General features: G+C 43.4%; 1 protein-coding gene across 1 annotated transcript; it reads left to right on the top strand.

Annotated features, from left to right (window-relative positions):
- The first annotated feature begins 6,429 nt into the window (after nucleotides 1–6,429).
- Nucleotides 6,430–9,066, top strand: adra2c (adrenoceptor alpha 2C). The gene has a single exon (XM_034595624.1). The coding sequence runs from the start codon at nucleotides 6,902–6,904 to the stop codon at nucleotides 8,246–8,248; it is 1,347 nt and encodes a 448-aa protein (XP_034451515.1). The 5' UTR covers nucleotides 6,430–6,901; the 3' UTR covers nucleotides 8,249–9,066.
- The last annotated feature ends 3,248 nt before the right edge of the window (nucleotides 9,067–12,314 follow it).

Raw genomic sequence — 12,314 nt, 5'->3', positions numbered from 1 at the left:
AATGAAAAGCCTCTTTTAATGAAGAGAAATAAGAAGTGGGTCTGACCAAACACAAAGAACAAAGAAAAGAAAAAAAGTCACTCAAGACCAACCCCTTGGGTACAATGCTATTCTGTGAGAACATGATTAATGGTAAGATAAGTAGCAGATAACCATTTGCCACTCCTTTTAACACTACTGCTAATTAACTGACGTGGGAAGGTTTATACCCCATGTGATCTGTGAAGGGATCTAGAGTCGTTTTGTCCCAAGATCTATGTCCACTCCTGCCTCTCCATCTCATATTGGCTTTCTTCTTTCTCCAGTGTTGTTCCTCACTCTCTCAACTCTATTGTCTTTTTTCCAGTATTCCTTTTCTTCTTCCCTCCTCTCTCATTTTTTGCTACTCTGTTTCCCAAACAGATTCCAGCTGTATATGCTGAGCTCTTAGGCTGCAGAGTCGTCAGTAGTGGGATTATTCTGGAAGCTGGGCATCTTGAAGAAATCCATAGCACTTAAAAAATGCCTTGTGGACATCGAAGTCTGTGGAATGTCTATCTCGCAGGTTATAGATGGACGTGTTTCTGTAACGCAAAAGGCTTAGGTGGGTTCATCTGCAGAAGGTGCATTCCAGGGAGCTTCTATGTTTGATTGGATGTATTAGCACTCCCATTGGGGGGGTTTACTTTACCACCTGACAAGTGTGGAACTGCTGAGATGTGTGCGAATGAGGAGAGGCTGCCTGATGGTGATTTACAGCTGGATGTCTTGACTTGGATTCAGTTTATATCGACATTAGGCAGTGTTTCTTAGAGACAGGCTACAGTTGAGGAGGACTGACAGGATAATGTATCAACAATCCAACGACTCCAGATTTATTAGACCCACATTAACTCTTCAGTGTTGATTCAATCGGCAAAAAAAAATGAATGATGACTTCTTATAGAATAATCCATCACTCTCTTCCGTCTCCAGTCCCCCATTTAATCCCCCAAATCAGTTTGTCTGTTCTCTCTCGACCAATCTGTGACCTCTCTGCGAGTGACACTTCACAGATGGTCATTTTTCACCAACAGCAAGTCAATGCCTTGCAGATCATGCAACACCCCGTCGACTGGTGTCGGTCTATGTCTGGGGAATCACGTTTTCGACACATTCCTGCTGTGCCTAATGCTTGAGTTGCCGGCAGATCTGCTCCTTTATCCCAGCTGTCAGTCAGATGGACAGTAATGACTTTGCCAGGCTAGATGCAACACAGCGACTCATCTTGGGCAAGATGTTGCATATAATTGGAGAGTCAGCCATTCGTGGCACAGCTGAATAATCTAAAGATTTATGTCTCTATAGCAGATTTGCAAAATGAATATCTGGAGAAATGCCATATAATTTGTATTTACAACCACATTTGTTAATTAAAGCTACAGAGTCCAATACTTCTTTGGAATATTGAATAACACAGATGAGCTACACAGGAGACGACCTTGTCTGGGACTTATGTATTGGTCTGAATTGGCTTCTTCCTAAACACCTAAGTAAGACTGAGCTGAAGATGAGACTTAATATTAGTTTAGCCTGAAAGGTCACATGGAAACAGAAAACATTGCCACTGAATTCTATCATTGCAGCGGACTTGTCCCTAACTTCAGTTTAATGTTTTTACGTGCAACATATGCCTATCATTCTGATCATTACTGCAGCACTAAGGACGTTTTTCAGACATGAACTCCAGAGAATGTCTGCACAATTGGGTCCTTTGCCTTATATGAAGAATGGAGCAGGAGATTCTCTGATGCGCAGCAGGCAGCTTGCCGAAGGTAACGTGCAAATTCTGCTGCGGAGATCTATGTTTATTTCTGTTCACAGCACATTGATAATGGTGATGGTCCTTATCACCCAAACCTCTCGAATATTGTCGTCTTTCTAAGTTGGAAAGACGTCTTCAGCGGTGTCCTCTACGTGTATGGCTCCTTTTATTCATCAAGAGATATTTGCATACTTGTGTTGTTTTTTATCACTTTTACTTCCCTCATCAATGCACTGCTGTATTCTCACATGGGCTCACTTGGACATTATCCAAGTTTTTACTATTGTGCTGGCAGGAGAAACTCCAGATGATGTCCACAGCAACTGACCCGGACATTTGCGTTCTCACCCCTCAAGTTAATTTCATGAGATAATCCGAGGTTCAGTGCATGTGTGAAAGCAACCAAGCTATATTGGCATCTTGTTAAACAGGGATTGAGTCATAAGTCTTTATTCATTTAGCCATATTTATTTATTTACTTAAATAGTTAAATAGTTTACATGTTAACATTTCATGAAAAATGTTAATTGAATTGTATCAATAAACCTGTTTATGTCCAGTTAAAATACAAATTGAATACCTTTACTACTCATTCTTTGCTATAATGTCGGAGCACGTGCCTTCCAGAGTATATGCACCTGCTGATCCACAGGAACAGCACACGTCCTTTTCAAGTTGAAGCACTAACTTTCAGAACTAGCCTCTCTAACATCATGTGACGAGCTAAAAGATGCTTATGACAGGATATCTTTTTTTTACCACACATATAGAGTTTCCTGCCTCTTTTAGCTCCCCCCCCGTGCAGCGCTATATACACACACTGATCACCAGCAAGTGCTTCCATGCCATCAGTGAAAGTAGAACACATCTGCTCTCTTTTCATGTCCAATCTGTGCAGATAAAAACGTCAGTACTGTAGCTCCTTCAGATGAACAACAGCCCAAAGTCTGAAATGCCAAAGTACTCGGAGGAAAAGAGCCTTTATCTTTTAACAGGCTCAGCCTACATCTGTTTCACTTGTCTTTTATCCTCCATTAACTGTAAAATTATTTTTGTGTGCTGAACATCAGCTACATTTGATTTCATTTCCAAAATAGCATGCCAGTCCGTCAATAAAGTTATCCTCAAAATGCCTCTTCACTTTCAGCAGCCTTGTGAAGATTGATTTGGAAATTGACAGAGTCAAAAGGAGTTGTGCACTGAATACCATTGATAGAACAAACGTGGAATAAATCAGAAAAAAATTAAAGAGTGTTTGGAAGATGGAAATAAAGATGTCTTACAAAGAAAATGTAAAAAAAATATTAGTTTGGTCTTTTTTTGATACAACTGAAATACAACTCAAAGGTAAAGACCTTTCTTTTCAAAGTTTAATCAGATATATAACGTCTGCTTTTAAAATTCATTTAACTTTACACCCTTCACACCTACACACACAGCCAGAGAGAGAGAGAGAGAGAGAGAGAGAGAGAGAGAGAGAGAGAGAGAGAGAGAGAGAGAAAACAAATGATAATGTCTTTTAGAATGATTAAACGGTTGGGATGAACTGCAGAGATAAAGGATTATTTTAACACTTTTTTTGACTTTATTTTTCTTTAAGGTTAAAAATAAGGAAAATTCCTCCACTTTAAACCAGTCCGAAACCCCCCCCAAATTAACTATTCCATTCATCTCATTTTACTGTTCTTCCTACGAGGTAATTTGTCACAGAAAAGCGAGGCACTGGATAAGAAGCAGGCCCTGTTCTGTGGGGTGACGCTAGCGAAAGAGAAACTCCCCTGGGGCTGGATGTTGCTTCGCCAAACTATTTGTTCTTGGCTCTGTAGTTGCCGGCCCAGGTAGCACCACCATTTGTCACTGTCAGGACCACCCCTCATGCAGAGAGGGCCTATATGGAATCCGCCACACATTAGGGAGGGTGAGAAAATTACCAGCGGCTGTTGTTACCAGTGGCAGCTCTGATTTCTTCAGGGGATTTGCCTTTGTTAGCATGTGAATTAATGTTTTCAGCGCTGTTGTTGCACATGTGCGATATTTAAAGGTAGATGATACAGGTTCCTAACTAGGGGGTTGACATCTGTGGCATTATACAGTATCTATAGTGAGGAGCTGAGGAAGAGCAATACCAGGGGTGTTCACTGTATTGGATTTCAATGGGCCACAAAAGGCTGCTTGTGTTGCATTGTGAGAACACATCAGGTGTTATTACATTTTTGAGGCCTCTCCTAACAGGATGTTATTAGGATCTTATTGCTTCTCTCTTCCCATTTAATAGGAAGCTCTGGCCATCTCCTTCCTTCTCAGGTCCCCTAATGCTGCAGTGTGGCCTTTCTATAAAAGTGCAGAGGGCTGCAAACCAAGCACTTTGTAGAACTTTAGCGAAAAAGGTAGATCATTTACAATGCCACCAGTTTGGAAAGGGTGAAAAGGCACAAAATCAACACAGTTTCCTTGGGACCCTAAAGTTGGCTGCTGGATAGTGCTAAGGAGATTCTTGCTCCCTCAAAGCAGACAATGATGTTGAACACAAGAAAAGAGCTGGGTAATGGCGGAGATCGCTCACTGGTGCCCCAGTTATATGGACAGAGCTGTGGCCCCAGGACACAAGTTAATGACCATAATCAGGCTTGTCTGTCTGTTCAAAATCAACTTAGAGTGAGTGCATCCAAGCTGACCTACAGCATCACTCTCATCTTAGTTCAATTTATACATCAGCATGAGGCAGCAGGGTGTTTTGGGCTTTGGAGACGGTCCACTTTCTTATTGTGTCCCCGATGCAGGCAGATTGACCGCCGCCCCCCCCTGAGCCCTCCTCATTTCACCTCAAAGCCTTGATGAGGATCAATTTGGACTTGAGCATTTCTCGCGGCTGCGGCTGCTCTTTAATTCAGTATGGGTGAGCACTCTGTGATTAATGGTAGGTACTTAGCAGGGAGACACAGTCAATAAACACACTGGTCCAGGAACTTAATACCATCCAAAGCAGAGACAGGCTCTCGTCAGGTGGCAGCACCATCCAGATCAGACAGGGTTAATGCGAGCAGGGAGCAAAAAGTCAAAACTTTTCACAAAGGCTTTTTTTCTCTTAAATTGACTTCTCTGGCATGAACTTGGATTTAATTTGAACAACCTTGGCAGTGTGCTGCTGCACCATCGCCCCAAAACGCCTGGAAGTTAGAGAAAGACAGAGGGAGAGAAAGGCAAGCCAAGAGCAGACTGTGATGGAGAGAGAGACAGGTAGAGGGTGCTCAAAAATATCTCCAGATAAGATAAACCAAAAATCATTCACTAACAGAATTTATTCTGAAAATGAAAATATTATTAGGCTGTGCACTTGACTGACAAATATTCCAATAACAGTCCCTGCATGCAGCCATGCATATCTGGCAACCTGTGCAGGGTGAACTCCTCCTCTGGGGTTGGCTGCTGTGATTAACTTAAAACACCCCCATGACACATGTCTTATACGGCCCTTTCTAACTTTATTTCCCAGTGGAGGAAAATCGGTCGTCTTTCATAGAGTTTAAAAGCAGGTGTATTTCTTCTTCCATCCAGACATGTGGGTTTTATCCCAAGAAACTTACAGGATGACTGTACACTGTCTTAATTAGAAAATTGGGCCACACTTGGAAAAAAGACTAATGATTTATTCTGTCTTCAAGATTAAGCTCGGAATATTTTCATGTTCTTAATAAGTGCAATAGGATGTGTATGTAGATAATGAGTGATTCATCTCTTTACATACAAAAACATCCAGGGGATGAACCTCTACTTTACACTCATTGATCATGAATCCCACAAGCACTGCACACTGTTTTCCATGCAGATGATTTAGCACCTTTGATATTCCACAAAAGCCGTAGTGCCTCTCAGATCCATCACATGTCAACTGCACCTTGTAATCCTATAATCTTCTTATCAACACAATTACCACAACACAAGCACACAAACTAATAAAGGCAGGGGGAATTAAGTTTTCAACACAAGGTCACACACACACACACACTATCTTTCCATGGGAACAGGAAAATCTATTCACCTGATGGTTGTGCATGATATGATGTGGCTTATAGCCCAAGATGCTCGTTTGTGTGTGTGCGTGCGTGTGCGTGTGCGTGTGCGTGTGCGTGTGTGTGTGTGTGTGTGTGTGTGTGTGTGCTGGTCCCTCCCGGGCAGGCTGTTACAACACTGACCTCCAGCGTGCGCACAGAAGGACGGAGCAGTGCGCATCGACAGCAATGTGACCTCCATCGAGCAGCTCGAGCATCGCCGCGTCTATTAAAATGAACATGTGCGCGCCCCCGTCTGCAGGAGCGGACCTTCGGAAGTCAGATAATCGAAGATGCGCTGATCAGCTGTTTGACTGGCAGCCAGCTTGTTGTGGTGCACAGAAACCGGGCACGCGTGAATCAAGCGCACCCCCTCAGCATCAGCAGCGGTTTGCAGCTGATCCTCAAATAAAGTTACACCGAGGAACGGATTTCTTTGCTTATTTCACCGGCTCCATCTCTGCTCCTCCGCTAATAGCCTCCACCTCCTCTCCACCTGCTATTTTTTTGTAATGTGAAATAAAAAGAGAGAGAAAGAGAAAGAGGGGGGGGGGGGGGGGGGGTGAGAGAGAGAGAGAGAGAGAGAGAGAGAGAGAGAGAGAGAGAGAGAGAGAGAGAGAGAGAGAGAGAGAGAATGAGAGAGACACGTGGTTGTTACAAATCTCTCTCAGGACACAACGGGGAGGCGGAGGTGGAGAGACGCGGGCGCAGTCGGGGTGGGAGAGGACGAGATGAGGAGAGACCCCGAACTCCAACCGCGGAAATTGAGCTGCTGTGCGTCCTGCACGTTTTCTGGAATAAGGACTTAAAAGACTTTGCATTTTGCGCCCCCCCAACCCCCTTTCTCGCTTTCTCTCTCGGTGTCTCATTCTCCTTTTCCAAAGGAAACACTTGCATGCAGGATGTGGAATAACGCAGGTGAGGAAAGAAGAAAAACACTATTTGATGAAGATTTTTGTCGTGAAAAATCCGCCGTAGTCCTCGTGGGATATTTCTTCACATTATCCCCGCACGTTTTGATTTTTTAAAAAGTCAAACCTTGGCTTCTGAGGAGGAAACAACTGTCAAAATGAATTTCTTTAACAGCTCTAGCCTGGAGGACGGGATGGAGGCAGAAAACATCTCCTCTAATTCCACTTCTCAGAGCGAGTACAGCCAGCTGGCCATCTGGGGTCTGGCTGGACTGGTCAGCTTCCTCATTTTGTTTACAATAGTCGGGAACGTCTTGGTTGTCATCGCTGTGTTAACAAGCAGAGCACTAAAACCACCCCAGAACCTTTTCCTGGTATCCCTGGCCAGTGCTGACATACTGGTGGCCACCCTCGTCATGCCCTTCTCTCTGGCAAATGAACTCATGGGCTACTGGTTTTTTGGTAAAATCTGGTGTGACATTTACCTGGCTCTGGACGTTTTATTCTGCACCTCTTCCATTGTTCACCTGTGCGCCATTAGTCTGGACAGGTACTGGTCTGTGACACAGGCTTTAGAGTACAACTTAAAGAGGACACCTAAACGAGTTAAGGGGATGATTGTGGTGGTGTGGTTGATCTCGGCTGTCATCTCCTTCCCACCGCTCATATCGATGGACAGGAGCAGCAACGAGGCCAGTCCCCAGTGTATCCTGAACGACGAGACCTGGTATATCCTCTACTCCAGCCTTGGATCATTCTTTGCCCCCTGCGTTATCATGATCCTGGTATATATCCGCATCTACCAGGTGGCAAAGACCAGGACCAGAACAATGTCAGAGAAGAAGAGGAATGTGGACTCCCCTCGGGAGAATGGGATGGACAAGGCTGAGCCAGGCGGGTCAATGAAGTCCAACAGGGACGGGAGCATGAAGGACCAGGAACGTGAGAACGGGCACTGCCAGGAGCAGGCAGCTCAGTCCCCCCTACCGAACGAGCCGAAGCACGTGTCAACAGACCACGACGAGGACTTTGACGACAGCAGCTCATCGGATGAGAAGCCTAAAAAAAATTCTACTTCCACCAAACATCACCAGGAAGACAGGAAAGACAGGAAGTCCAGCCGGAAGAGCAGCTCCGCCTCTAAATACTCCAGCAGAAAGTCGCGTGCCAGTTCCAAGTCCATGGAGCTGTTCTCGTCTCGCCGCAAACGCAGGAGCACCATCAACCGAAAGAAAATCTCTGCTGCCAGGGAAAAGCGCTTCACCTTTGTCCTTGCTGTCGTCATGGGTGTATTCGTCTTGTGCTGGTTCCCCTTCTTCTTCTCCTACAGCCTGTACGGCATCTGCCGGGAGCCATGCCAGATCCCGGAGACCCTGTTCAAGTTCTTTTTCTGGATTGGGTACTGTAACAGCTCTCTAAACCCGGTCATCTACACCATCTTCAACCAGGACTTCCGCAGAGCCTTCCAGAAGATCCTCTGTAAGACATGGAAACGCTCTTTCTGAGGGAGGCGGGGCTTCCTGCATGGCTGGATTTCTAATAGACATCTACTCCCTTCAGACGTACTTGAACTGTTCTGAGCTGTGTGATTAAGTGCTGGCCCGGGGTGCTTCCACACCGTTACTTTCAGGGATTGCAATTGAAATGAAGGGATGCTTCACGGATCAAAGTGTCGAAGGTACAGAAATGGTGTTTAAAGTACAAGGGTAAGTGCTGTGATCATTTTCACAGAGGAGGCTTTCATCAAACGCCATTCAGGCTGCTAACGGACTCTGATGTGGGCTGCGCCTCATTCACTCTCCTCACTGACTATCTCTCCCCTCGTTTAATTACAATGCACTGACTCACAACAGTTGACTGTGATGCATGCACACCACAGTGGGCTGCACCCGAGGAACTGCACAGGAGGAGAGTGGTTTACAGAGACACTTAATTTATAATGTGACCTCATTCACTGACTATAATGCGAAGGCCTTGACAATCTCCTCACAATCGTTGTGTGAGGTGAGATAGAGGGATCACTCTTCTCTCTCCGTCTCCTACTCAGTCTTTCTCTACCTTTCTATTATGATTCAACATGAGGACCAATGGGACGAAGGGGCTTCTTGCTTACTGTTTCAGTAGCAAAAAACGTTCTCAAAAAAAAAAAAAAAAAACTCATCCTCAAAAACTTCAAAGTTATATTTCTGCTTCAGTGTTTTGTGTGAGGATCAAGTGTCTAATGTGGGAACTGTGAGGAAAACTTTACATCGGGACTTGTGTTTTGTTTTTGTGAACTTGGACTGCGTCCGGATACGATGGGATGTACAGTCGAGTGGCGTCTCCAGCAGTTTCCTCTCCATGGCATGTGTTTGCACCCTCCTCTCCCCTCTGAGAAAATAGATGGAATACAGGAGTACCCCTGGGACAGATGTTTAACTGTGTGTGTGCGTGGGCGTGGGCGTGTGTGCGTGTGTGTGTGTGTGTGTGTGTGTGTGTGTGTGTGTGTGTGTGTGTGTGTGTGTGTTTGTGAAAGAGAAAGAAAGGACAAAGTGAATTACATAGGAACTGTGTTGTGATAAAGCGAGACAAGAGAGTTAACCGCATCTTATCGCAACTGCCAGTTAGTGATTGTGTGTGTGTGTGTGTGTGTGTGTGTGTGTGTGTGTGTGTGTGTGTGTGTGTGTGTGAGCCTGATTCGCCCTGGTCAAGTGTCTTTCTCTTCTCCTCCATCCTATTTTCTGTCACATGTCCTTTCTCTCCCTTAAGCACTTAGCCACAGAAAAAGCCAAACACCTTATTGCTCTGTTTTGTTGTCTGCTGCTTGCACACACAGGGACACACACGCACATTGGTATTATATCCATAAAGACTTAAAAATGACTTATACAGTCAATATTTTCATCTTTACATTTCAAGCATTTACAGCCAGAAGGGCTAATGCTTTTTTTCCTTGTGTAAATAAGTGAGAACACTACGGTATTATTGTGTGGCACCTCGTGACCACACACGTATCAATATGATAAAAATGTATTGTTTGTATAATGAACAACGCTCTGAAGGGTTTTCATGTGACACCGACCTCTGTCCTTTTCTAAAAGAACAAGTGTTTTCTTCTCTGCTTTGAGCACATTGGAAAAGATCAAATAAAGAGATTACTGCTTTGCTCCTGTCGTTTATTTATTACCTTGATGTTGTCACTGCTGTGACTCAGAACAAAATGACTAAGGATCTTATTTTAGTATACGCACACATTTTAAGGTAGACTTCTTCAAAAGCTCATGTTTAAGCTTGAGAATTATGGCTATAATTACTTAAACTGTGAAGAAAATGGACAAGTTAAAATATATATGGGATTATTTTCAGCAGAGGAAATAAAAATTTGTTTTGTTATATTTTTTGTTATTTTTAAGAGATTTGAAACGTTGCCTGAGGCATGAAATTGCACTGTGGGGAATTTTTCAGTCAGGAAACCACGTTTTAGCTCCAACACCAGTAATAAGATCACTCTTTGGGGTTCCTTTGCAAAAAATTTAAATAGATGTTATGATTTTGTCAAAATAAACAACAACCTCCAGCGCTCTGAATCAATTGTAACACCTTATCATCTCATGTTGCTGTTGATGGAGCATGGGAACTCCTCAGCATGTGAGCAAGTAAGTAAATCAATAAATAAGTCAATAACAGTAGGTTCAGTTTGAATGTCCAGCTTCTTTCTCTCGGGGTGGCACATTTATGGATGTGAGCTTTACTTCAAACACGGAAAAATTGTCCAAACAGATACATCAACAGATCTATGGTTCCCATGCCTTGCAGGAAAACATATTTAACAATATCTGTTTACATGTCATGTGTTAAATAAGATGCATATAGTGCATTCAGATATTTAGAAAGTGACAGGTGTTGATGACAGGGTGGGTCTACACGCAGGGTTATAGGGGTACAGTACGTCAGAGAGGCCAAAAGGGTTGGAAACCCCAGTATTATACCATCAATAATCCATCCATCCATTAAGAATTCCACTTATACTCTGAGGACCACAGGGGGCTCAAGCCAATCATCAATAATGAGACAATTAATTAATCTCCATGTTCTACAATAGAGAAATTTGACTTGAGCTGGTTGTTACCTTCCTCCTGCTCTCCACCATCTAAATCTTTTTATCTCAATCAAACCGTGTTGCATTGTCATCCTTTGTTATTCTATTTGTATGATGATATACATCTTGAGATAAACTGTGGTGTCTGTGAAAGCCGTCTTTATTGATTGATTGGGGAAACCATCTGGTTCAAGTTTAAAAATGTGGTTTCTAAGTGATGATGGTCTGTGACCATAATGTTTCAGTTTCACAGTGAGCACAGATTTATTACTTTATAATGAATCTGAGGTTGGGTTTATTTTTATGCACAGATACATTTATACATGAGAATCCTTTTGAACTGAGGCTCAAAACAGAAATTACTCAGATAGCTTTGCTAAGCAGCTTCGCAGATGGACTAAATGAGACTTCACAGGGTACACAATGAGATCAAAGTCAGACTCATGATCAAAACAAAGACGTGTGAGGCATCTAGATGTTTGCTGGTGTGAATTGCTGGTGTGAATGTCCCTCTCCCTGCACGCCTCTTACCCCATTAATGGATATACCTGGCTCCAAAAACTCAGAAATCGTATATTGTCAGCCAAGATTTTGATTTGCTTTACCAAAGATGTACGCTGTTATTTGAAGGAAACGATTTTCTCCTGCTCAAAGACAGGCCTGGCTCCCCCGCTGTCTGACACCCTGTCGCTCATTGCAAACAATATCTTTTCTCCTAGTGCATCATTTCAGATAACATCCAGAGATGACAGGATGCAGAACATTCTTGTGAAATGAAAATGGTCTCAGTCACTAGTGCCTCGCTACATTAGACGTCCACAAGAACTTTGGGTGATCCATAAGGTGAGGTCAGCCATGTCAGCTTTTAGTGTACGTGTGTATATATGATTGCGCATTTACTCCGTGTGGGCACTGGAAAACACAACTCACCAAAGACCTTGTGAACCAATCAAAGGTCACATCTGAGTGAAAGTTTACCAGGAAGGCTGGAGAATTTCTGTTGACCCAGACGACGGATGTAACCTCTCCTCTCTCTGCTCGCCTCATGCTTATTTATTTATCCCCTGAAAGCCGAACAGCGTCGCCTCCATGACGAGGCAGAATGGATTCAAAGTGTGTTTATGGCTTGTTGTGTCAGCGGGTCACATCCCCCGGCTGCTGCCAGTGGTTTGCTCCTATACCGCAGATCTGAGGCAAAACCCATCAAACGATCCTGAAAAATGCAGAGAGAAGCACTCAACACTTTTTCGCTTCACGTTTCCATTTCGAGTCTTTGAAGATGCTCCTGAGGTTATTTGACAAAAAAATAACTAATTAGATGTTTTCTGTTTCATCTTCATCATGCATTTTATTTGAATTTACCTTATGTAATTATCTAAAGGTAAAGTTTCTGCGAGCTAAAACACATCCTCTAGCTCACCTCACCTGCATGAGTATGAACTTTTTGATGCTCAGATCAGATGAGACAAGCTTTTTAAAAAACAAAATGATAA

Source organism: Hippoglossus hippoglossus, chromosome 1 (genome assembly GCF_009819705.1).
Source record: "Hippoglossus hippoglossus isolate fHipHip1 chromosome 1, fHipHip1.pri, whole genome shotgun sequence".
NCBI classification, from domain to species: Eukaryota; Metazoa; Chordata; class Actinopteri; order Pleuronectiformes; family Pleuronectidae; genus Hippoglossus; species Hippoglossus hippoglossus.
This window is presented reverse-complemented; position numbering and strand designations above follow the sequence as displayed.

Excerpts from the sequence above, each read along its gene's own strand:
- adra2c (XM_034595624.1), top strand. The coding sequence starts at position 6,902 with ATGAATTTCTTTAACAGCTCTAGCCTGGAGGACGGGATGGAGGCAGAA.